Below are 27,995 nucleotides of genomic sequence, written 5' to 3' on the forward strand. Positions count from 1 at the left end.
CTTATATTTAAAACATGTAAAGGAAAGCTTGATGTCATAAGATGCAAATCAGATAGGCTGTTTACTGCAAATATCTCATGCAAGAATTTGTTAAACTCAAAGGCTGATTTTTTTTTTTTTTAAAGGTATAAATTCCAGTGAATGTGTATCTGAGGAAAATATGCAAGACAGAGTTTATACATCACGTTATTTTTGCAGTTTATGCTCTCTAATTGTTTTATTCTCATTTTGTTTTCTCATTAGGATTTAAACACTGATAACCCACATCTTAAATTCAGCTTCTACATTCTATGCAATAAGACAGATGCAAAATTCCCCGTTACTTAATTGGTGCATGTTTATGACCAGTCTGAATTCATGTTATAACAAACGACACACATGTATTATGTTAGGACTTTAGAAGTTACTTTCAGGCTAAAAAATCCTTTCTTCAATGTTATTTTTATGCTGAAATGTTGCTTAGTCCCAAGAGTTGGCAAGCGCCAACCCTCATCTGTCTTCATTGCTCTGTAACTGTGTTATGGAGTAGGTATATCCAGTACTTCACCTTCAGCAAGACAGATGTAGTACAGGAATCAAACAAGTGCAAGAACAACCAAAATTATACATGAATGCCAATTAAATTCTGACTAAAAATGTAGTTGAAATGTAAATTGAAAAGATATTTAATTCTGGCATTCTGATTTCAATCTTCTGTGTCCAAGTGATGTCATCCTGAAATTTAGTTTAATTTAATGATATGAAAGTTTTCCATTCAATTACTAAGAAATTTATTTCCTGAAGAACTTTACTACTTTACTCCACAAATGAGGACATCCATTGTAACTCTGAATGGCACAATATACAGACATGAAGAAATATTCAAGCAATGAATCTTCATCATAAATATTTACTACATGCTAAATATTCTGAATACATAGAGGCTTACACTGAAGCCTTTACACACATTCTCAAAATGACAATGTCCTCGTTGCCTTAATAGCCCTACGGTTTCATTTTTGATTTCTGCAGATTAAACAGGTATGGATCAGCCCAAGCAGTAAGGAATGCAGAAGCAGCAGCAAGGAAGCACCAAGAACAGCGTTTCACACTGTGGCCTGCAGCTTTGGAACTGTCACTGTGTGTTGACACCTTGCAGCTATTTGCACCAATTAGCCAAGCAGTCATCATATTGCACCAATGATTAGCTAACCATTTCAATACTTTTTTAACAGCTTATTTTGCATAAAAGTTTTCCACTGTTATATTGGTTTTAGTAAGAGAAAGATGCACTGTGATCAACACAGCCATCCATGAGATCATTCATTTATCTGTAACGTTTATTGCAACAGAGATGAAAGACTGCATTTCCCTGCATTCTTGCACAGATGTGACATAGAAGTCAGTCAAAAATATTTATAATCCACTTTTTCTGTATGATCATAAGAATAGCTTTTCTTACATTTTCCATGTAGTACTGCAAACAGAGGAAGGACATTAAAGAACTTGTGATTACACAATTATATGCATTTAATGTTACAGCAAAGGAAATAGCATCCGAATAGCTGTTGATAGGATGTCCCAACAAGGTAGCTGCTGCCAGTGGAAGCCACCCTAATATAATTTACAGTAGTTTATTTCTGATTATTGGATATTATTCAGAAAAAATCCATTTAACTTACTCTACATTCTTTGTCCAGTCTGGAGGGTTACTCATGGTCATAAATACGCAGTTGGTCAAAATAGTGCACATGATAAGCATGCTGAATAACGTAGGCAAAGAGTTAAGGAATGTAAGCCAGAAAATTTCATAACAAGATTATCAAATAACACACTGCTTTGGTAGATTTTCACTATCAGGAGCTATCTATCCCTCTATTGCTCTTTTAATAGGCAGTGAGAAGGCCTGAATATGTTAAAGCTTTCATTCCCTGCTTTATAGCTACAAGAGAACAATCATATGCTAAAAATTAGAAAACCTGAAAGGTATTTTAAAAAGCACCACAAATCTGGAATATTTTTTCTTATTGAACAAAAATGTCAATCTTTGAAGTATTAGCTTCTAACTTCATATAATACACAATATTATAACACAATAATAACACAAAAATATTGAATAACACAAAAAGTGTTTCTTTTAGATGATCCAGACAAATCTGATCTGCTTCACGCATGCAAAGCAATGAAAAATACATTTTCTTCACTTCAGTGTTTTGTCATAAAATTAGGCATGTATCAACATTTTTCCTTATCACTATGATACACTGAAAGCTAGCTGCCACATAGTAGGAGAGAACATGGGGAAATCTTAGTGAGAAAAGTGTTTTATGGCTGTTTGTTTTATATATGACTTTTGTAATATAAATGCTGTTGAGGGGAAGGCACATGTGATTCTCAAAAAAAAAGATCCAAATAGAATTCCAGAAAAGGTTCAAGTCACTCTAAATCTACAGCCTTTTACTCTCAGAACTGCTGACATTCTTCTAAGATACAAAAAAAAAATGCACCCATCAAAATGAAAACCATGCAGATGAACCACGAAACGCCCACATGATGGCACCAACACCTAAAGCTACAGAGAGGACAAAGCTCGAGTTTGAGAACAGCTGCAGGTTCATGTGGTGCTCCTAAATAGAAATCCAAATACAATGGGGTGAGAAGTACTGTGAGGTTCCCCTCCAAAACTTTTCTTTGTATGTCTACGCTAATTAAAAAACCCTTCAAGTGATAATGATACCTCTACCTTCTGAGCTGTCAAAAAACTGTGACATTACATTCAACAATCCTTTGGGTTTTCTGCACAATGAATATATTTAAAATTCTTAACTGAGAACCTAGCTTCTCTTTATGTAATGAACACATATGAACAGAGCAAAAGAGAAATAAATATATGTTTTTTTAAATATTAAAAACCCATGCTACAAGTGTTTCACCAGCCTGTACTTTACATAGGCTTTCAAAATCCTTTTTGATGAAATGTCCACTTAGAGTTGCAGACCCTCACTATGCTTTCATTGGTGGAAAAATAACTATAATATACCATAAATTTAAAAAACGTGGTTTAGCATTCTGACTTTGGTGACTAGTTCTTCACCACCACCTCAGACCCACAATCTTCTATTATTTCCCATAAGTCAATATAATAATGCTTCAGAATATGGGAAAAAGTGTCATACTACTGAAAAATAATAATTTCTAGTGGCACCTGTTGCAAGAAAATTGACAACAGGCTATGCAGTATCATGATTGTTTTGGAAGTCATTCGTAGGCTAGCCATTGATAACAATGTCTAACACATACCAACCACTGTAATTATCAGTCTTCCAGTACACCAAGACTGAAAAAAGTCCTTTCAAGATTTAGTCTACATAATCTCAGGATCTCTGTACACAATGCTAACACAAAGTTACTTTCAGTGTGCTTATATTAGACTTCTGTAAATACAAGTGTGTAAACATTTGTATTTTTTGCTTATTAAGTAAGCTGGCTTTCTGAAGTCAATGACCTCATTGCTCATATTGGTATTTGGGATCAGACCAGTGGGATGCCTACTATAGTCTGCTATTAAAACACCGAAAAAGACAAAATAATAGTTAAGTAATTATAATAATTTAGCTTTTCAAATCTCTACCTGCAATGTGGAAATCTCATGACCTTCTTGAAGACTGAAATTAAAACATCAATAGGTTTACAAGTGTATAATGCAATAATGATCATGAAATAAAACAGAGAGGTGGGATACATACAAGACTGAGAATGTATAACAAAACAAGAAATCTAAGCTGTGTTATGAATCTATCTTTCTGTTAGGGTTATCTGAATCAGAAAATGAAAAGGAATAATGAAACCATATTTTCACTAAATACTCATGTAAGCACAGACCTGGGATCAAAGATTTGATTTTAATACACAGTGTCAGGGAAGAACTGAAAGTATTCTGAGCAATATATCTGCAGTTTATGAAAAATGTGGAGGAGGAAAGATGAAAAAAAGATGTGAAGATTACAGAAAAAAAATAAGAGGGAAGGAAAAATTATGTGGGTGAAGAAAGAAGATACAGAAATTGTAAAGGACGATGACTGGTTGTCTGGCTTTTGGTATTACTATATTAGGATCCAGCAATGAACAGAAATGAAAAAGGAGAATGAGAAAAAGATCAGAAGACAGAAATAGTAGAGAGAAGAGGGACAAAGCACTACCGATCACATTGATCCTGGGACATGTGCCAGAGAATGATTTAAATACTAAGTAACATCTCATTCATTACAGTTTCAGACTAACCACTTGAAAAGGATATGAATGTACCAAAATCTTAATAGCTATTTTTCTAAGAGGATTGAAAGGAGTTAACATGTACAGGGCAGAGGTGGCACTGAATCGGAATATTGCCTTTCCTTTATTTAATACTATAAAGGTCTGGAAAAAGAAAAAGAGAATGAAAAACAGCATTTAGAAGACACCAAGTTACAAACCCTGAATAATTTTCATTTCATCATTAATCATATTTGGTCAATATGCTCTTTTTGCATTGACACAATCCCCTTGTCCAGTTCACACATTGTAGCATCCAGCCAAATTACTATAAATACAATTAAATGAACATTTAAGTGCATCTATAAAGAAATCATAAGTAATCCTGATATTTCTAGCTAGTAAACAGAGACAAGTATGAAAGTAAGGTAGGCAATATTTGAAGAACTAGCATACTTTTTGTGCGGTATAACATATAACTGAGGTCTGTAACTGCAACCAAAATGAGAGCCATTAAAACTTCAATCCCCAAATCAAATAACCAGCATAAATTATCAAATCAAAGTACTAAGACAAAAGTAACTCAAAGTGATCCAAGTTTCAAGTGATCATGGAAATATGGAAATCAAGAGGTTTCGACAACCATTTTTGAACATAACACTAATGTACTCAATTTTTTGCTGTACTCAGAGTAATGTATTAGTCCCCTTTTCAGCTATTGCTTGTGATAGTTCTGTACCTGCAAGTCTATTTTCCTTGTTGTACTTTACTTTCACCTAATACAGAATTCATTCCATTCACTGTATCCAGCTATTTTCACTCTCTCCACATTTTCAGCAATTGCTCATTTTAAAAAAAGCATTTTTAAATGTAACAGTGCTTTTAAAATCCAAGCAATAAAGAACAAAGCCTGTAAGGGTTTTTTAAAAAAAATTATGTTGAGTCCCACACATCTGGGGAAAGTCCAGTCTATTTCCACAATTTCTTCTTTCTACACATGGGTGACTTTCGTAATTTTGAAAGAAAAAGGATCTAGATAGCATTGTGGCAGTCTAGGAAGCCCAAAGGGCACATAAGCCATGCAGACCTGGAATACTGCCAGCAGCCATGATCTAACTCAACTGAAATCAGAGGGCAGCATTTGTCAAGATTATGCTCTACTTTCTGAGCAGGTGTGGCAAATAAGAGCAGCTGAAACCACAGCCTCTCCCTGCCTGAAATAATAAATTATAAATTATAAAAATCAGTGGTTCCAAACTTAACATGTTTGCATTCTCCCATACTTAGAGATTCTCAAGCTGTACTTTGATCTTTTATTGTACAGGAGTCTGTAACATGTTCTTTACTATGAAGATTTTTCAACTCTCTTACTATTGGTCCTGGAGTTAATGAAAACAGGACTTCTAATAATCAGTTTCTTATGTTTTCTTTTCCCTTTACTTTGACAAAACCTCTCATGAAGTAGCATTTGTGTTATGCTGACTCATCAAGTTAGGCTAAAAAATGAAAATGGAGCCTGACCCAAAAAATTATGTTCAAAAATATGCAAAGAATGCTAAGAAAAACAATAGGAGAAATTCATAAAGCTTGAAGTCTTGCTTCTCCTACTGGAAACCACAATGCTTTTGGAAAAAGATCATGGCAACTGCTATACATTTCTCAATCAGGAACGAGCAATTCAGCAGGATTTTACTTCACATCCACACTTAATTGCAGAATTACTCTTCTAGTTTCCAAAGCATGATGATGCATGCTCTAACTTTAGGATTTCTGGCATTGAATTTAGATTTTTACTACTACAGAATGTGAAAAGAATTAAGGAAAGGAATTGTTACTTTGACCCAAATTCTATTTGCCTTCCAGACTTCAACAGGGTAAATCACTTGACTAAAGGGAGCAAAACATGATAATTAATTGAAAACCTTGTTTTCAGATTTAACTCATTATTCTCTTTACAGGAATTCTGTTTTAGAAATCCTGCAATGAACACTTTAAGCACTATTGATTTTTTTTAGCTATTCTGCTTAGTTATTCATGGTATGCCTATATTGCTATTATTTCAACATATTACTGATGAGGCATACCCCTAATTCCTGCAGGAAATATCTTCATTTGCATTTTTTCTCTTAGTCTGAGTTTGAATCATAACAATTCTTGGAATCTTTCTTCATTTTTCTTTGAAGCAGTTTCTTCACTTTCATGGGTTTTGGTTTTTTAATTCACTTGTTTTTGTTAGCTAGCTAGTTTCCACAGGAAAGAAAAAAAAGCAGGAGAAAAAAATTATGAAAACAAGGTAAAAAAATAATTTCTTCTTTACTAGTAGAATAATGAGACTGCAATACATATGATGCCAAAATCAAAGGGACTGAAAATCTGGAGGAAACCCAAGGCCATCTGGACACTAGTCTAAAGTTCAACACTTTTGTGCTGGCCACAGCAGTTGTTGTTACTTTAAATCAAAGCAAATATGTGGATTGTTTGGAGGTTTTTTTTAAGTAACATCTCCATAAAAATAATTTTTTAATTATGTAACATTCTGTCAACACTCCAAGTGCAATTGCTACCTCCGCTTTATTTAAGTCCCTCTTTTGAATACCTCCTCTTTGAAAACAATCCTAGTACAAAATAGAACTGGATAAGAAAATTTTTTCACCCAGACTAAGTTGGATATATGATGCCTCTACAGAGTAAATATGGATCAGGATGATCATCATATCCTGAGAAATTACCTTTACATACTTCCCTATCCTTCCCAGTGAAAAGAGAATGCAACCTAAACTTTTCACAGCAGTGAAGAAATCTAGTAAGAGGATGTGTAGCTACCTTTGAGGTGGATTTCATATTGGAGACCTGCTCCTTTCACAACTACAAGACAGCAATTAGTAATTATTCTAAAGATAAACCCTGTGCTGCTACTTCAATTGTCCTGTGTGCAAAACACTGAAAGTTACAGGTTTTAATAAAATGCCAGGTTTATTAAAAAAATAAGTGCATCTCTACTTGTCTATAAGGTCCCACAAGCATTACTAATTTCTGCTCTTAGAGTGGAGACTTCTGCCAATCACATCAGCTGTTGATGGAATTATTATATGGAAGCTCTAGATCAAAAACAATAGAAATACTATGCCTTTGAAGGGTTGTTTGTTATTTATTTTTCTTAAAGTCTGATGGAAATACTTTTACACTCACTTTTTTATTGATATAATATGGGTCCAGGTCTTCCAAGGGCTCGGACACCATTCCTGGAGGTATGTCGCCGTAAATAAATGGCAGGGTCTTTCCTGCCTCCAAGTCACTGTTTGGCTTTGGGCCATCTTCATCATCATCATCTTTGCGCTCTTGTTTGGATTTTTTAGCTTTCTCTTCATTGATACGCTGTTCAATAGCTGCAAGGGATTCTCTTGTGAAGTAGCGGAAGCTGTCAGGTCCTGGTGGTACCAGCACTGATTGTGCCATCTTTTCATCCTGCACCTCTTAATTACTGTTTAGCCTCTCTCATAAAAAAAGTGCTAAAATAAAAAAAAACACACACACACAGAAAAAATTTAGAACAACACAGCTACCAACAATGTAAAGTAATATATCATCACAGAATTTTGTGGGGGACAAAATGTTAAATGTAGGAATTATCATCCAAGAGGAGGCTGCCGTGAAATGAATTTTTAAATTTGTTTTTATTTCAAGACAAGTCATTTTCCTTTGCAGCTTGCCTCTTAGATAGTCTCAGAGGTATCAATTCTTAAAGCATTTAGTTTAAAATTCATTTAGTGCTTGCACCAATAGATTGTCAATTCTACAGGCTGATAAAAAAATCACATACAATACAATAACATATTTTGCCTTTATCAAGAGTAATGTTATCCATTCCTATGAATAGAGTAGGAGATATTTTCCACTACATTCAGTGTTAGGAATCAACAGTTCTGAAGTATTTGGTTCAGTATTGAGTGAGACTCCAGACAATGTAGCTCCTTATTACCCTGAAAGCTGCATCTTGGATCAGTCCTCCCTCCTATATGGACCAGAAATGACTCTTAGAATCCACTATTGCCATGTAGGGCCAGAAGGATCAGTTGAAAGCAATATAAATGCTCCTTCTCTTCGAGTACAAATCTGCTGCCTTTGCCGAACTGCCAGCTCAGGAAACAAGGTTCAGGCATCAGCACCTGTATTCAGATCCCCTGCCTGGCAACACACTGTGCACTGGAAGAATTGCTGAATTAAACAAAACCGATTTTTAATCATTACAACCTGCACTTAGATCTTTTATGTCTGAGATCATATCAATTGTGTATATATTTCATAAATTTCACCAAGAGCAGGACCATCTCTTCTTAATGTCTCCAGGCAGTTCAGTTAAAAAGAACAGTGGAAAATATTCCCAATGCAAATACTTTGATCTGAAATTGCAAACAGGCTATCTGCTGTAGCCTACAAGAATTTTTCTCAAGCATCCTTCTGAGTAAGCACATTAAAAATACAGCAAATGCAATAAAATAACAAATTCTGAGTAAGACAATATACCCAGAAACAATAATCAGATTAAAATTATACAAAAGTTTGAATACAATCAGCCTGATCCTATTTTACCGTCTCACTTAGCACACATACTCCGGTACACACAGTCGCAACAAATATTTTTGAAGGCTGTTAAATAAGCTGCAACATGATGCTTTCTCCTCCTTTTCAACCATATGCACACAGCCACTTACACCTACACAATCCACACACATCCCAACTCCTGCAGGTCTCCCTGTGAGCATGCTCTTCCACTGCAGGCAAATGCACCTGGTGCATTCTGTCATGTACAGTCTGTACCAAACTGCTGCTGGGAGCTGCACTGACTACCAGCAGCAGAAAGGTTCATTAGGAAAATGAAAATGGTCCTACAGCAGAATCCTGTTAGATTTTATTTCTAATTACGGAAGGAAAAAAAAAAAGAAAAAGAAAAAGCATAATTCTGTTTTAATACTGCAGGAAACAATTAAAAATTCATTACCAGTGAAGAATCTTGCAGTTATGTGGGTTTGGAATGGCACCAGGGAAGACTGCAGTTAAAATTCCATCATGCCTTATCCTTTTTTTTTTTTTTTCCTTTCTTCTTCTATTTTTTTTAAATTCTCCTTTTACAGACCACACCTAACTTCCTGCTGAAGGATCCTGGTTATTGAAGTAAAGTCTGGCATTTCCTGTGTGAGCCTACTAAGTGCTGTAACTCTTATTGCCAGTAGATGGTACTGATATATACTCATAAATTCTTCTCAGAAATGGTAAAGAATTTTTGCATGCTTGAACACTTCCTTAAACTGAGACTCTTGGATTAAAATATATGATTTTATATAACCAGTCAAGTCTCAAGATTCTCAAAAATTCTTTTGAATACATAGCAGCTACTGATGTGACCATAGCTGTTAAAACTGTGAAGGTGAGAAAGAAAGAAAGAAAGAAAGAAAGAAAGTAGGAGGGATAGCAAAGTAAGAGAAATCAAAAAATGGAGGTTACACAGACAGAGTACAACCTAAGCAATTGCTGAAACTGTGTTACCAGCAGTCTGGATTATTTTAAACTACAGGTTGTGTAAATGTTCTAAAATAAATGCATACAATATGTTCACTGTGCATTCTTTCTAAATGTGGATTGTCCAGCAAAGGGAGGGAAGGAGGGCACTTCTGAGTGTTCACTGCAGCAGCAAGTTCCTATACAGAATCCATCTATTCTTGCTCCCTGCTGCAGCAGGTGGTTGGGAGCACTGTAAGCCACCCTCTGTAGCAAATCAGTAAAACACCTCCTTGGGGCCCCACTCCACCAAAACACCATCCTACTTCTTTCCACTCTTCTGCTTGCTCTGTATTTTCCATGCTTACCAATTTTCATACTTTTTCCTCCTGCTGCACCAATAAAACTTTTTTATCTCTCTCCTACCTTCCATTCAACCTTCTGCCCTTCCATTCTTCTTTCACACAAACACAAATCTCTTCCAAACTTTTCAAGCAAGACACATTGCTGTATCTGTACGTTCAGATCTTCCGGCAGTCATTTACTCTCTGCCGTCTCCTTTCCTTCAACCACGAAGAGGATACAAAAAAAAAAAGGTATGGAAAGTAGTAAAAAGCAAAAGGTCAATCTAAAGTGAGAGACATTGGAGAAGGAATTAATGGAGTGGCTGAAGAAACGTCCCTGTGGTTTTGAAAAACAGACAGTGAAGAGAGGGGAAAATATTGATAATTTTGTCCTTTTGTAATTGTGGTGAGATAATGAAGAGTTTGACTTGGTCAAAATAAGTTTTTGAAATTTTCAGCAACTAAGACAAGATGTGCCAAATGAGAATTATAATTGAACCACATCAAAAGTATCAATTTGGGTTTGATTCATTTAAACATTACACAATATTTTAAAATAATGTTAAAAGCCTTTTTAGAAAAGTGTTTAATTCAATAGGGTTTTCTATTTTCACAGATTATTCAAAGAAAAAGAAAATCAAGAATAAGTTTGCAAATAATTCCATGTAACCAATTTTTTTTGGTTAAAAAGCTTTGGATGAAAACTTCTGGCTGGCTCTAATTAGGACTACAGTTTACTTGGGGCTGTTCTGAAGTCTCAGAATAAGAGGACTGTGAAGCAGCACAGATCCACAGGAGGAGTAGAGGAGCTTCTAACTACAAGAGCATTTTGATTATTTATTTTCATGGATAGGCAACAGCTTATGTACAAATGTTACAGTAAACCAAGTACCTGAAAAGCTGGGCTAATTCACGCAATATGGGAAAGGCACCTCATTCTTCCATTAACAGTATATTAAATGAAAGCATCTGATTATTTGTTTCTTATTGTAAGAGTCTGAAATTACCAGAGATCTCATTTTGATTTCCACCAGTGATACACAGTGTGAGGAAGGACAGCGAAAAGAGAAGACAAAAAGGAAATAGCCACAGGACATTGCATCCCATTGCCTTAGAGGTTTGGGTCTACAGTCTTACTAGGAGGCTGTAAGGAAAAATGAACAAGTATTTTGGAGAGACAGATTACACAGGAAATGCAATATCAGCTTTGCAGTCTAAAAGAAAAAAATATATATTTCTAAAAAGGAGACAACAGCAATTAATACATCTAGAGAAGCTTGTAACAATCCTTAAAATATATTAGATACTACACATAGCTATAGTAAATCTAACAGATAAAATTATTAGAGATAGAAAGGGAAAATTATTAAATCATAGCAAATATCAATGAAAACCCAATTCAACATAGCCTATGTTTAAGAATTATTGTGTGAACATGGTAAAAAACTTGCCTAAAACATAAACATGAAATAAGAATAGCAATTCTGGTAATAAGTCATTCCAACTGCTGTCTAGCTTCCCACCTACAGCCATGGGTACATTTTATGAACAATTTTATCACTGACGGTATCCATCTTCCCTCTACTGTGGCATGTGTGAAAGCTTGAAATGGACCTTGTCATTTACTCATCTGGTAAAACACAAGGCCCACAGAGAGGGTAGAGATGAAGAAGTGTTCAGTGTCATACGTAAAGAAACTCCACATGAGGGTGAATGATTTTTGACAGGACAGAGCCAGGAGAAACCTCCAAATCTTTTCCTGACATCCTAAGAACCTTCATTTACAGACAATCCTGATTAATAAAATTAGAAAGAAAATAGATTACCAGTTTTTCCTCAGAAATGTGTAAAAAACTGTCTTTGTTCAATGGCAAAGCATTAAAATGCACAACTGGCAACTGGCCATCATTCTCTGTGGTTCTGTGATCGTTTTACTCTCCAGCTGTGTGTCCCTGTACTATATTAGATTGTCCCTAATTGCATGACTTTTCATTTATAGTTCTGAATTTCATCTTGTTCCACTAACAGCAGTCATCAAGCTCATCTAGTCCTTTCTGTATAATAGCTTGCTCAGTCTTTGACAACGCCTTACAACTTTGTGATATGAGCAAATTGCATTGGCATATTTCCATTTCTTTGCTGAAACAATAAATTAAATAAAATCTGTCCCAAAATTAAAACAGTGGCAAGCAACTTTGACCAAAGTGTAGGTTACTGTGAAAATTCCTGTAGTTTGCAAAACATGTTAATACTACACTAAGACCTTTAATCTTAAACAACCCAATACCATTAATTGTATGCTCTAAAGTAAAACAATATTTTAATTGAAAGAGCAAAAGAGACCTAAGCAGAGCTTTTTCTCCTTGTAAATAGTATCCATACATTGAATTTAAATAATTTCTGTCACCTCTTTCCCCCACGATAGTTAAAATTCTTACTACACTACTGAATTAATCATGATGATCTAGGTGACAGAAAAACATGTTTACTAGCTTTGAGATGACATGACACTGGGAGGGCTACAAGTAAGCTGGGAGGATATTATTAGGCTTTAAAATGTCCTGACAAGCAACAAAATGGGCTCAAAACGTGCTGCAATTGAAGAAATAGAAGTTCTACATTTTATACTTCGACAATATGGAAAGAATTCAGACCACAGAAATAAAACATCCAAGGAAATGTAGGATCCAAGAGATCCTACATCTGGAAGATCCCAGGGAGATGTAAGATTTGAGCTCTTTCTGTATTAATTTTACATTGAAAAGGTCGATTGAAGACACAATGACTGTCTTTATATGTCAAAGAAAGCTCTTCCGAGGAAGGAAAGGAATTTGTTTTCTTTTTATCTAACATACAGGTAAAGAGGTTGTGGCGTTAAACTGCAGCAAAAGGGTTTGTTAGGAAAACTTTTTACCAATGAAAAAAGGGAATTAACAGAGAAGACATATAACAATCTTTCAAGGACTTCAAGAAAAGCTAGACCTCGGAAGAAAAAGATCAGTGGTGAGTGTGAGTAGCAAAACTGATCAGGATGAGAATCAAGAAACTTGTAACAGGCCTTAACTGTTTTAGGGTCTTAATAAGTATAGGTTTCTCATTGTTTTGTGCTGCTTCATCTGTTATGTTTGTCCCCAGGCCTAAAGGAAGCTGTCAGCACTCCACAGAACTGCATCAAAGATTGCATAACATGGGATTGCCCTGTTGGAAGGTGGAAGGTTTACAGCTGGTGCAGTACCTCTGCTAATATTTATGTTTTCACTGCTCCACTGCTGAAATTAGACAGCAAATAAACATCAGTTCTCCTGTGCCTGAGGTTTGTGTGTCTCATACAATGCTCCACTGTCTGTTCAGTAGCCACTGAGACAGAGGTCCCTTCATACAATACTGATGTACTGAACTGTGCACTTTGAACAGTAGGTGTTCCTGCAAAACAAATCTTTCCAAATGGCTCTTACAAGAGCTATATTAAAACACAGCTTCCTACACATTTTCCAACATTTTAGATGGATGTATAACTAGCAAGTCACCTTTGAAAATGCAGTTACTTGAAACCTTAAGCCAATATGAGATAGTTGTGTCACAAAGGACAGACACATTTTCCACCCACTCTTACCCTTCTCATTTCCCACCGTGTTGGCCTGAGCATTTCTGCACCTCTGCATTTTAGCCAGATCAGCCCAGTAGTCTGGCTGAAAACTGTAAATAACTGGGCAGATTTCAGAAAGATCAAAGAGCTGATCCGTCGCACTTAAGAAAAGGAATTAGGAGTCTTAATGTCTCGAGATGTCCTCTCAGAGTGAAAAGGACTAGCTGACTACCTTCAGTGTCTTTCAAATTGTAGTGCTTCACCTCAGTGCAAGCTCAAAAGGCTTAAGGCACCAGAGTATGAATGAATGGATCTCCAGAGCTTGAACAATGGAGCAGAACAGGGACCTAACAAATATTGGCACAGATTCTGTACCTGGTGTAGAACCCAGTATAAGTAGAATAAAAAGGCAAAAAGTGTCATTAAAATGCCTAAATGCTAGCAAATCTAAGGATCAAATTAGGCTACCATTCAGTTACAGCAGCCTTAGGATTGCTCTTCCAAGATCAGAAAGTGACCAGGATCACCCATTTCCTTTCAACAAGAACATCAGGACTATAAGAACATCAGCATTTTAAGAAAAAAATTGCAGCAAGGATCATATAATGTGAAAACTGATCTACAAAGATCCATATTGGGAAAGTTTGGGGGGGTCCTTTAAATAAATTTTCTTACTCTCTTTAAAACTTATTTCAGGAAACTGTCCATAGGTCTCTGGCAAGATGTACTCTAAAGTGTTATGAAAAAAACATTGGTAATAATCAGTTAATTGTTATTTTAATTACTGTTAACCAATAATTGGTAATGATTTGCATTTGTTGAAGTTAATCCATTCTCCTCTTTTATTAGAAATGGCCTTTGAAAAGTTGCTGATTTTTAATCAAATATCAATGCATGAACAAAAAAGCTACATTTCTTTCCAGATGAGAGGCCCTTAAATCCTTCTTTCTAGTATTAGACAATCTGGATTTTTCACTTGATGAAAATACCATTCTTCAACTTTTTTTATTTAATACAGTGAGATAAGCTTTCTGCCAGACTCTAATGATCTCCTCCAGTGCTCCTTGATCACAGGGAAAAAACAAGGCTGATGTAAATCCAAGACAGGTTCAAAACAACAGAAACAACAGTTCAAATTTCCCTTGACAAAAAAGGGAAATCGAACAGCAATGTGGGAAGAAAACGCAAAAGTATTCACCAAGTCCCTAATGAAGCTGATTAAGTGATTATGGCCTTTCAGCTATCTAGCTTCAGTGGGCTCTTCTTCAAATCAATCTTTGCCCTGATACACATCGTGAGAAGCTATCCCCACAAGAAGAGTCTTCTGTAAGTGTCAGGCTAGAGATATATCCATTTTTAGTGTGTTTGTGTGGGGAGAGTGAATATACAATTCAAAGATGTAATGATAACAGAAGTGCCATATGTATGGGATGAGCTAGATATTTCCAGCTGCCAGAATAGGAGAATGTGCTGACTACTTATGCTGTTAATAAAACATGCTGTGATTTCTTTTCCGACAAACCAGAACACAGAATTTAGCATTCCCAGTATGGGCATTATGCAAAAGATGTTTAGAATGAAATCTCCAATTAATCTGAACTACAGTGTGGCTACAGAAAATTCGTATCTAATTTATATCCTTTGGATATAAGGCACCAGGTAGATGGGAGATTCTAACATCCCCTGAACATCTGTCCAGAAGTTTTGGATGAACAACATAAATCATTATTCTGAACCTACTGACAAATTACTGTGGGACATACTCTGTGAGTCTACTTTTATATTCTTACTGTAGTCTGCTGCAAACACAACCTATGAATAAGCCCTATCAGTTATCGCTTACGTAAGCCCAGGTCAGGCTCCGACAGGGAAGCCGGGCGAAGCTTCCCTCAAGCCAGGGACAAAGGGGCACGGACCGAGCCCTCCCTCTCCATGAGCTGCTGCCAGCAGCTTCCACTTCCACGCAAAACATTCCCACCCGCTCCCCGTAACCTGGCAGCGCCGACAGGGCGGGCGCTGCGGCGAGCCGGGAGCAGGCGGCAAGAAGGCGGGGGAGTGAGGCAGGGGAAGCAGGGCGGAGCCCGCCGGCCGCCGCCGCCCGGCCCGGCCCGCGCCGCAGGTGCGGCAGCCGAGCCGCCGCCCTGGGCCTCGGCAGCCGCCGTGGGCACAGCGAGGGGAGAGGGGCGGCCAGGTGTCGCTGGAAGCGCCAGGGCCCAGTGAAAAGGCGGCCGGGGAGGCGGTCGGGGAGCGGCCGGGCTCCGCAATGGCGCGGCGCCCAGGGGAGGTTGCCAAGCAACCGGTCCGGCGGCTGCGGCACCGCGCTGCGCGGGGGGAGCGCCGCGCCCGCGGGCCCGCAGAGTCCCGCAAGGCCCCCTCGGGCACACGGCCTGTTGCAGAGGGACAGCTGCCCCCGGCGGCTTCAGCCGGGCCGCTCACACGGGAGCAGCTGGAGGGGCGGGAAGGAGCGGGTGTTTAGGGCAGATAACGGCAGGAGAAGGAGAGGCAGAAGTGGCGGGGGTTGCTGAGGAGAACCCGCCCTTCAGGGCCACCGGCGAGGGACAGCGGAGCCCCGCCGGGCGAGGTCCCTTCCCGCTGTCCCAAGAGCCGAGCTAAGCAGCGATGGAGCCAAATTCAGGCTTTACCATCAGGGCGGGAAGAAACCGGGGGATCACCATCCCTCCTTCAGTCAGATTTGTGTACCGTCTGCATTGGATACAGTCAGCCATGCTGCCTACTGCCTGCAGCCAGCCAATTCCCCTGCTCCGGGTGGGCGGGTGTGTTGTGGGGCTTTTTTAAATAGGAAACAGTGACTGTAAAACCATAGAAACGGACCTGGGGAGTGGGGTGCTGGGACAGTTTTTACATCATCTCCACTCATTTCAAGCTGTTGGTATATTTTTGATTAAAAATTAACCTCATCCACTACATGCCAAAACCCCTGGGTTTTAACTTTGTGAATGTGGGAGGATGTGAGGGTGTATATGTCCAATTTGTAACTTCGCAAATTAAAGAGAACCTGGATCTGAACGGAGCATTTTCCAAATAGGCTTGCGTTTGCAAAGATAGCTGACTAGTGACAAACCAAACTGCCTCTTGAGAAACTTCCAACCCCAAAGCACAATAGGCACAGAAAGCATGAGGACCATCCCACACGGGGGAAACAAATATCTCCATGGACAACAGATGAGAATTTCTCCCCCGGGAACTGTACTGACGCTGACAGGCTCCCTGCAGCTGCACAGCACCAGCTGCCAAGGGGCTCCTGCAGGAGTTAATGCAGCTTGAGAGAAGCATTAACTCCCTGGATATCTGTCAACCTTCAAGGGCAGGATGCCACAAAATGTTTCCTCATAAGCACTACTCATGCTCCTACTATGTAGCTGCACCTGGAAACATATCAAGGTCTCTGAAGGAGGTAGAATCACACGCACAAAAAAGCACAACTACAAAAAAGCACAACTGCACAGCACAACTTCCTTTCTCATTCATGGTCCCCACCAGATTCCCTTTGCCACTGGAACAGAAGAGTTGGCTTTGTTTCAGTAAAGTGCCACTTCAAATAAACTAGAAGCAAAGTGGTTTCAGTGATTCTAGAAATTAAGTCACAGATGAGGTCCTATATTTACTTTTAAATATTCTTTTAGTCTTATGATGGTTTGTGGTTAGCAGTTCTTACTATATCCTTAGGGACAGAGTGCAGATGGGTCCAAGCCAGCTACTAGTTACAAGTTGTGATGTCTCATGCTAGTTGCAGATGGGGCTGATGGTACTGTTTATTACTGAGATACTTGACATTGACCTATCCAGTTTTCCTTTTATTTTTTTCTTCTTCTCCCCTTGCTCAGTTATGCCAAACTTGAAGTGCTGGGGCTAAAATTTTATGGTTTTGCCTCAGACCAATTTTTGGAGGGAAGCTTCAACTCAAATGAAACTATTTCTAAGAAAAAGGCTATGTATATGTATTTACCCTTAACAGTTTATAGTTGCCAATGTTCAAAGCATGAATAAGTCACATTCTGAATTTGGGACTTTTGCTTTTGGAATAATACCTACAATACTTGCCTAGAGTTGGACATTTTGGAAAAATTAGTTTGCATGTATTTGAAAGAACACCCCAGAGATTTAAAAGTGTGAATTACAGAGGTAATGCATTTTTCTGTTAATGTTTCATTGTCTGTCTGAGGGCATTTTCCTTCAACTGAAGTCTGTCTTTGTGGACTCTGCTGACCCAGGAGTGGGAATGCTTTAATCTTTTTGTTCTAGATCTTTTTGTATGTTCTTTATTAAAGAAACCAAACCAAACGAACAAGGAAAAAACCCATAAAAACCCAGAAGGAAATATAGAAGGAAAAGGGGGCATTTGGGCGAAAAGGGAAACATATCTCAGACTGAAGGCTGGCAGCATAAGAAACCTCCAGGGAAATGATACGTGTAAGAACTGTCTGCCTGGATAAAGCAACTGTCTCAAAATTGGCTGCAGTAATCCTGCAGGCTGGTTGCAGAGACGTGAAAAACTCAAAGACTTGTGGATTATTATGATCAAGAAGCTCATCGAGGTTGATCAATTTTAATACAAAGGAGACCAGGTAGAGAAGAGAAGCAGGAGAGGAGGCAGTATAATGAGGGAAGCAGAGACAGGAGAAAGCAAAAAAAGCTTGGGAGGATTGGGAAGAGAGAGAATAAAAACCTGAGATAACTGAACTGGAATTAATTGGAAGGATGGACAAAAATATGTGAAAATGAATTTATAGATGTGACAGGAGCTCTTTGAAGTATGTGTGAACCTGTGTTCAATAACCCATTCATAAGTGTATCAACATGGTCTCCCTAAAATTGTGTACCAACACGCCCATGAAAAGCCCCTATTACTGTAGGAAGAAGGACTGAAATGACAGCATAGAATTGAGGTCTGCTTTAGTTTTGGTGCATTTGTCAGTAGATACTGCAATGCAATGTTCACTGTCTGATGTAGTATACAATATGGATGAGCTCTTAAAAGCAGTGAGACTTGTTTTGAAGGAGACTGCCTTGATTCGCTGGTGCTGCACAGGGATCAGGAAAAGTGACTAGTGGGAAGGGGAAAAGAAGGATGTGTTCTTCATGCACGGTCTGTATGCTGTCTTGGAGAAGTGGCCATGCCACAAGTAGGGTTTGCTTTCTCTGGCATCAGATGCCTGTTTCTATTGGCATCTGCATCTAAGCCAATCTGAACTCCTTTCATACTTCTGGAGAAAAATAGGTCTTGTAAAAGGCAATTCTTCTGACCTATTTGAGTAATCTATCTTAAGATGAGGCAAGTTGTGCCGTAGAAGTGCCTGTCTCTCTGGACTGACTAGAAGGGGTAAGAGATGAGTACTCAGTCCTGCCTGATGGCAGGCAATTCACTCTAAACCGCTGTTTTCACAGGTGGCTACAAATCAGATGTGTGATTTCTAGACTGTAAAGACAGACTTAATTCAGTTTTCCACAACTGATTCCTTGATTCTGCCACTTACTAGCATGCTTTTAATGTGATTTCTGAAAGTGTGAAATAGTTAGTAGATCCTTTTACTTCCACACCTCCTTACTAAATATCAGCCACTTATTTTGCACCTATTACCATTGTACCACCTGTTCTCATTTTGTGTTTTAAGAAGCAGAACTACGTGTGGTTTGGGAACCAGAATGACATATGAAAATATATGGGGTCCGCATTCTGATACACCTTGACAGAGACAGGGGGAAAATTGAATATTCCCGCTGTAGTACACAACAATATGTATTAATTACTGTAATTTTAATAGTTACCATGTATTACAGTTCTGCCAACTGTCCAAAGCTTCACACTACAGGCATCTCTACAGCTGAGTAACTATGTATTTTAAATGAAGATGTCATCAGTGGGAAACACATAAAACTGGATGTATAGTCAAAATTTGGCAACCAAAAGGGAAAAATTAAACCAAACAGCATGAAATTAGACCCTATGATGAGTAATAGGATTGTTGATTTGTGCAGAACACAGCCAAATGGTTACATAGGATTTCCCAGACCAACACAGAGAAACTGTTAGAAAGCTTTAGAGCTGCACCTTCATCCCTTCCACTTCCCATGCAAAGGCAGAGAGCAAATATCATCACTACTCCCCAGTGACCTGACCAGCACACTTGTTTCCCTGGGTAATGAAAAGCTCAGTCAGAAATATAACATTAAAAAGCATTAAACAAGTCTCTATTAAATTTAGAAGATTTTTTTTTTGCTCTGAAAGGAAACAGAGTAGTTAATTGGCCCACAATTAAATAGAAATTCCATTAAAAAATCCTGAAACAGTTTGCCAGGCCCAGTTTCTCTTTGCCTTTTATAGTGTTCTCCAAACCTGTCATATCAAGACATAAACTGAAAACATTCTGAACACTATGAAAACATCTTTATGGATCAATTTATGCTGAGGGACAAAGTGCCTATGGCCAACACATGCCAGTTAAGTAAGAGCAGGAAGGTAGTATCACTATTCCATCAAGGAACTTGAAAGGCCTGAGGGAGCAATGCAGATTCGTAAGTGCAGGATCAGAGGGAATGGTTATGAGTGCTTACTCTGACATTCTGCCCAGTGTGGATTATACCAGTCCCCTGATTTAAAGAGTCTCAGCTGAAACACACCAAATTCATGAGAAACCCTTAGTAAGTTACCTTATGGCAAAGTATTATTGCAATAACATGGGTGCCTTGTTTCATACTTGGACATCACTTGATGTCCAAGTGATGTTACGAAAAAAAGGAGAAGTTCCACGGAAGTATGGAAATGTGCCAGAAATGGAAAGCTGAATACTTACATCATATATCTGCCCAAAACTAATTTTTTATAGCTCCTGATTGTTTTCATAAAAGGGAGAAAACAATTAACAGCTTTAAAATTCAGTCACTTTCTTTAAAAATGCAGATTCAGTTTCAAGGTAACTTTATTTTAAAAAGAGTGGAGGCTTGTTCATTATATTTTATAACTATGGGGAAAGAAAGGCTTGCTGACAATAATCTGCAAAATTCTAGGCTAAAATAAAACTGCAGCCAATTGTAACTGGACTATTTACTGAAATTTGTTCAATGGAGTTTGATAATTTTTTTTTCAGTACAGAATAATTTCCTAAGTGTATGGGGTTTTTTTATATACTCAATTTGCATTTGTAGGTTTCTGTGAATAAAAAAACAGAGCAGATGTTGAAAACATCTTCAGGAGAGTTTTTCCATTCCCACTATGTTTGAGCCAGCAAAACAGGTTCTGATTAGAGGAAATACAGGAGCTCCCCAAAGAGTTCTTAGAAGCATTCCTTGCTCACAGCGTCACCTGCAACTTGGAGCTGTACCACTGCAAGGACTGTTTTGCCACAGTAGTCGTGCCCACTGTGCACACTTCTTATTTCCATACAGAAACATGGATACACAAGTCAATACTTCCTTTACAATGTATTCAACTTTTTTTCATATAAACTCAATTTGGATACCCTTCTAAAATTTCTCTTTACCCCACCCTACATTTGGCTGCATTTTTTCCATCAGTCACTCTTTAATTCGCAGATGATATTTCCTCTTACCACATTTGCCCATCCTCACAATATTTATACCAGCTCACCAGCTCACTCCATTTCTGCATCATATCCTTCATCTTTCTCACTAAGGACAGATTATTTTGAGAATGTGTGAATCCATGAACTGATTTGGAAGTGAGGTCAATACTGAGAAAAGCTATATAATCCCTTTCCCAGCAATGGAGAACACTTCTCCAGAGTTCCCTGCCTCTGCCACTCCATGGAGCAAGATATCAGCATGAGTAATAACACCCAAGTGTCCCATATAACATTAAAGGTCATCATCATCATCATCATTCCCTGAGGCTTATGTTCAATTTCTTTTCCCCGAAGAATAATAGTAGAGTACCAGATTTCTCTGTGTGAAAGTAGCCTGCCTTTGGCTGGGCTTTGGGGGCCAAAGATTTGCTTCAAATGAAAGATCAAAAAATTTCATCTGGCAAAAGCAGAAATATCTTTTTATGGTGACAAATGTAAAGGCTGTGAAGCACTTTAAATGTTAATTATAACTGAAAATACCATAAAAAAATTTTGAAACAAGTCTTGAAAATGTTATGACTCTTGCTTATGTTTAGCCAACATAACTACAAAAGCAAACTCTTTGCAAGATGTAAAACATTATTCTGTTGAAAAGTTACTCTCTTAAGTGTGGCCTAGTAACATTTACTGTCTATTTCTTTCTAATAAAATTTACTTCCTTAATAATTTTAAAGGTTTCCATCTTCCTATTGCTTCTGAGAGCAAAATTTGGTGCTTTCCATTTCATATATTAGTGTTTGCCAGAAGCCAAATGAAAGTAGAACTCAACCTGCACCCAGTATTTTCAAAGAATATTCTCATTGCTTCACGAGGAGAACTTTTCAGCAGTATTATCGTGGTACTTGGGAGGCTGTTTACTGTCAACACTTTTGTAGTGCTACCCATTTTACAAAATGGAAACCAGGTTCTGCACTGAAAAATCTAACCTGTGTGAATGCATTTGCACAGGGTGTTTGTGCAGCCATCACCAAAGCCTCAATCTGCAAACAATTGTGCAGTGTTTGCCCCATGTCTGCTTTCAGGTTAACACAACTACAGATGGAAGATTTTTTCATCCTGCCTGGTGTCAGTACTTATCTTTTAGTTTCCATGGTTGCATTATTGACTTTCAGCAAGGAGAAAACACATGGAGCTCACACACTCTACAAATACACCTGTTAAAACTCTTTGGGTACAACCTTGTGTGCTACAGTGCCAGTTAAGATAACTTTGCCAGAGACTTCCAGGAGGGAAGACTTATCTAACAAAGCTTGCCTTGTGGCCCAAGAAGTAGGATTTTCCACTGGTTTGCCTTTGGTACAAATGTTTACTTATACACAAAATACAATTAGCATACTTAGAGATAGGCTGTCAAATTTCAACTATGCTGAGCAGAGTCCTTGTTTCATTATAGCGCTTGTCTAGAAATTTGCCATATACTTGCCTTTAAGCACATGGTTTGTTTAAATATTGGTACCTGTTTATGGAACTCATTGTTAATTACAAATCCCAGTGTCTAGGCAAAGGACATTTGTTTCTAACCTTGCTCCCCACAGTTTATGATCCATGAAACTCTGGCCACTGTTTTTCTTGAGATCACAGACTGTCAAATTTTTTTGCATGTATCTGTCTCCATTTTGTATACATGTATGGAATCCAGCTCCTAATATATCTGTTATCCTACTGAGACGAACGGTGAGTCTAGAACACAGTGTATTGCTTTAGAGAACTTGAGTCAGACTTCTAATTTCAGAGTGAGTCATTTACATTTATCATCAAACAAAACTACATTGGGTTCAAAGTCTGTGGAGGATTTTGCAGTTACACTGAGGATGGTGAGACATGGTGAAGATGGTATAGAAAAAAAAATTATGTATAATTCAGATAGGAAGACTGTTTCTGCCCCACTCTGAAAGCCTGCTGGTAATAATTAAACTAAAGCAATACTCACCCTGCTGTGAGAGGAATGACAGAGGTAGATGGGGAACCATTGCAGCTTTAACTAAGTTAGCTCAGTATCAGTGACCAGAAAGCCATGGAGTCAGAAGTTAGAAGGCCAAAATAATCAGGCAGGCTTGTACAGTTCCATACAGCACAAATGCTGCCTTTGAAACCCAAGTGCTAAGCTAGAGGCTGGCTGGACCTGCTGCCATCCTGCTTTTTACTGCAGTCTTGAACAGTACCCAACATTTTGGCTAGAGCAGGTGGTTTGGCGTCTGAATTACTCAAAAGCTGTATCTTACAACTCCATTTAAGACCAGACAATCAGTAGCTTATGGCATAGAATGAAGGCACCCTCTCTCAAATGACAAATCCACATCAGAAACCCACTTGCTGTACGTTCAAAACCTGGACATCCATCATCTCAAAATGCATGCCTGCTCATGCTGTGTGTCATCCCTTTGTGCAGGTAAGGTAGCTGCACCCTGCACGGAGCAACCATTATCTTATTGAACATGAGCCTCTTTCCCATGGTCAAAGAAGCTTGCATTTTTAATGCACAATGGCAACCACCTGTGAGGACCTCCAGAAAGATGGTGAGGACCAACTAGCATTAGTTGCAACTATTCATCTGGCCAAAATCAGTGGAAACCAAGCCAAGAATCAAGCAGCAAGAAAGATCACAACTGCACAAAGCCTAAGAAAACTTCACATGGAACAACCACTGAACTTCAGCTTGAGAGACATAAAAAGAAGTTATTGCTAATTTTTTTTTATTTTACTTTTTTTTTTTTCATACAGTATGGACAACCTGACATAGTTTTGTTTGCTTTGTGTTTCCATCATGTGAATCACTTCATAAGGCTTTCAGCTTAGCCAAAAATTAATTGTTGATACTTAATTTATTTCTTCAATGCCACTATAAATGGTGAAATATTTATTTCAATTAAAATAGAAAGTAAATATCAACTTCACAATGCAGATTCATGCATCCTCTTTCTGTCTGAATTCTTATAACAACAAGAATTTCACCATTAGATAGAAAAAGTACATTTTTAGTCTGCTTATTGGAAAAGGTTTGACAGTGTTATTTCTCTAATCTACAAGTTTAAAAAACAACAGGCAAGAATGATGAATCTATGTTGTAGGTTTTTTAATAGGAAGATTTAAAACTGTTTTTGTGTTTATTTAATAAGCATGGTGGTTATCCTGCAGCATTAAAATGTATTCCCAGCCTTTTTTGTTTGAGAATTTTTGCCACAATCTATTTATTCTGGATTGTGTCAAGTAGGCTGCTCAGGCAATATATGAGTTTGAGTCTTGTTGCTCCTGTTTAAATTTATTGAAATCTGGTCTCTAAAATAATTTTTAGATTTGCTCAGAAAAAGCTTCTTAGCAGCTTGTAATAAATACTTAGAGAGCTGCCATGTGTTGGCTGTGTTTCTACATTAGCAGCCCCTTTCAGCACAGTTAATACTGAGAACTTCTGAGGCACCCAGAACTGAAAGCAGGAGAGGAAGCAAAGCCCTCCTGCTGGTCCCAGACCAGTCAGAGGCAGAAAGGGGAAGCTTCTGGACTTCAGTTGGAGGTAAGGGTCAGAAAATGGTTCAGAAGCAAAAATAAGAGAGTTAAAGTAGCCAACTTGGAATTTGAACTGAAGAGAGTGAATATAGTTATTCAATGTTTCTTTAAATTGTCCTCTCTCAGTATTTTGGTCATAAAACTTCTTTACAGGATATATTCCCAATTATGCATTAAGTACAGAATTATTATTTCCTCAGCTTTTTTAAAAAAAGGTCTTAAGTCATTTAGTAATTCACAACATCATTTGCCTGTCCTTATTACCACCTCTGGGAAATTAGGTACATTGTTCGTCTTTCAAACACAGTAACAGAGGAACAGAAGATACAAGTGACCATTGGCAGAAAGGTCTTCTCACCCAGGATTTCTAAGGCTGGTGGGTGTCCACAAGATGAGGGAAGGTAGAAGAAATGGATTTATTTGAGTGACTTCAGGAAGCCTCTAGAAAGGAGGCCCTGGGATTCCAGATGCCTGCTTGGCAAGCTGGGACTGAGGGCAAAGAGAGAGGAACAGGAGGACTCTGATGGGCAGGAGGCTGCTTCCACTCAGAGGGAGTGCAGGAGGACCAGGGTCTGCAGCTACAAAGGATCCACTGTGGTTTGGAGAAGCTGGTGGGATCATGTCTGTGGTCTTAAAACATTGGAAGCAACACAGTAAAAATCTTGCTTGAGATTTTTTGTGCTCCAGCTGAGAGCTGAGTGCATAACGGGATTACGGTTGCATTTCTTGCTACCAGGGATGAGTCAAACAGATAGACTATATTAGATTTCAGTGTCCTCTCCATCCCTTTGGTGGGAGAGTTTTTAGGGCTCCTTGGGGGTGGAGCAGGGCTGGAGGTAGTGACCACACCAATCTATTCATCCAGGTCTGAGGTGAAATCAAGGAAACAGCCGTGGCAGCATAACTGATGCTGGGCTCTTGCTCTTGCTGCAGGGTGGGAACACTGGTCTCTCCTGTTGAGATCTGATGCTTATACGAGTACAAAGTACACTTCAGTTACAGAAATTCAGTATTAAAAAATAACAAGTAGGCTTTAATAACCCCTATACTCAAGGGGGAGTCAGCTTTCTATTAGGGTCAAGTTTTGCTTGAACTCCTTCAGAAATATCCAACTTTATTCCTAATGAAATATATCTGGATCATGCTTTGATATGCTACCGCCATTTATGTGCCTCTGTTTCCCAAGACCTAATGTTCACAATAAATATATTAAAAATCTGTAAGAATTCTACTTCAATGTTTTCCTTTAAGGGCTATGATAACTCAATTGATTTTATTTTTATTTTTTTTAAACAGAAGAGTTCATCTAAAGATTACCTTGGAAGCTATATGCCCATTTGACCTACTAACTGCATTTTATAAGCACTGGAAAATTTCTGTGATTACAAATATTTTTTCTTTGAAAATTGGTGCAGTCTAAAAATCAAGAGAACAGAGCCAGGTATTTATCCACTTGCTTAATATTGAGAATGTGAGTCATCCCATTGACATGTCTGTTTGTTGTTGAAGTGGGGCCTATAGGCATATGAGAGCATCATTTATTTAATGCATTTGTCACCAGAGGAAATTGCAGATCATTTGGACATGAGCATTCATAATTTCTCCAGATCCGTTCAATAATGAAGGAACCTTTACCATCTAGTGAAGAGACCTTCAGATATTGCAATGGCTCAGCCATGCCCAGATAATGCATATTGAAAACATTGATCGGAAAAATGCAGCTAAGCAGGCAACCTGCAGAGATGGCGAGAATGTGTATGAACCTTCTTAATGTTTCACTTGTATCTATGGAATCGTCTAAAGCCAACACAGCATCAAGCATTCGAATCCCAACAGGCAATTTTCTGTTGCTTCACTAATCACCACAAAAAGAAAAAAGTTTGCCTTTACACAGGTAAAAATTTTGATGAAGTGCTACTTACCACCCTATAATAGAAAGCAACAGGGGAAAAAACTGATTGCACATCACATTCTCTGTTTTTTCACAAACTGGTTATTGAGCCCCTTCTCTGACCTATGACTTTGTAAGTCAATGCATTTCTGTGTTGTTTTTACCAACTAAAACCATTATTGGTGTAATTCAGAGAAGGTAGAAAAAAGACCAGAAGGTTTGAAAGAAGAGTCAGGGGGTGCTGCATGAGCTTCCCACCTCCTGAGTCATTCTGCTGTCTCTCCCAGTGGGTATCATGCTTCTAAAAAAATAATGAAAGGAATATTTTTTCTCTCTCATGCAATATGGAATGAAGTTTCAAAATAAAAATTTCATTCTTATATATAAAAACAAGTCACAAAACAGATGTGCTTCATATGGTATATGCAGCAGTGCAAAACCATGTTTAGTCACAGACAAGTCCTCCATTCTGTCTTCCATCAGGGAGAGGCTGTTTTGGGAGATGAGGGAGGGGAGAATCCTATAAATCTCCTATGCCTCACAGAAAAAAAAAGATGAATTTAGGAAGTAAAGAGAGCCTCACACTGAAAATGCTATAAAGAAGCAACAGTACATCTCTGCATCAAAATTGTGCAATCCCAGGGATGCAGTTGTGTGCTTTAAAACACACTCCAATTTGGATTCAGAATACAGAACCAATATAGCCTCCCACAGAAAAAGAAAACACTTGTGGATGACCACCTTAAAATAACAGCAACAAATTACCACAATTAAGATGGAAAACACAAACTCAAAAATAATCCTTATCACAAACATGCAAGCTTAAAAAACATAGGACCAGAAAGCTACAGAGCAACATCATTTATCATTATTGTGCTAAGACCTGATTGAATGCTATGAAAAATCATGCAGTGGCAAAGATGGCTATTATTTCCTCTCCTCTTGCTCTATTAATATTAATTGAAAACTAGGTGTGGCACCACAAGAGAAGAATCTTGGTAAAAACCAGCTAGAATTTGTTGGCTTTTAGCATTCTAATTAAATATAATGGTGTCTTACCTGATTAAAAGAGGATTAAAAATCATAGCATAAGAAATATCCATACACTTGTAGATAGATGATGAGAGGCTCCTTCTACTGCAGGTACAGGTTCCTGGGCAAAGAAGCTTGTAAACTCTTGATTTCACTGAAATGAAAAAGGAAAGAAATAAAGAACCTCCCCATAAAAGCAACAAAGGAGCCTCTGCAGTATTCTGTAGTGTCTTCGCCTGCTTCCTGTTCTGAGCTTCACTCCTTGAATCCCAGCATCGATCAGAAAATTGGTGGTGGGGGAAAAAAGGGAGGGG

General features: G+C 38.2%; 1 protein-coding gene across 1 annotated transcript; it reads right to left on the minus strand.

Moving 5' to 3' along the window:
• Positions 1–61: 61 nt before the first annotated feature.
• LOC120498266 (sodium channel protein type 2 subunit alpha-like) lies at positions 62–27,989 on the minus strand. The gene is made up of 5 exons (XM_039700791.1): positions 27,709–27,989; positions 7,420–7,739; positions 4,277–4,395; positions 1,662–1,751; positions 62–149 (listed from the first exon to the last, which is right to left on the minus strand). Exons 2-5 carry the CDS (start codon positions 7,684–7,686, stop codon positions 62–64), a joined length of 564 nt encoding a protein of 187 aa, XP_039556725.1. The 5' UTR covers positions 7,687–7,739; positions 27,709–27,989.
• Between the last annotated feature and the right edge of the window lie 6 nt (positions 27,990–27,995).

Source organism: Passer montanus, unplaced genomic scaffold, assembly GCF_014805655.1.
Source record: "Passer montanus isolate IOZ18808 unplaced genomic scaffold, ASM1480565v1 scaffold1, whole genome shotgun sequence".
NCBI lineage: Eukaryota > Metazoa > Chordata > Aves > Passeriformes > Passeridae > Passer > Passer montanus.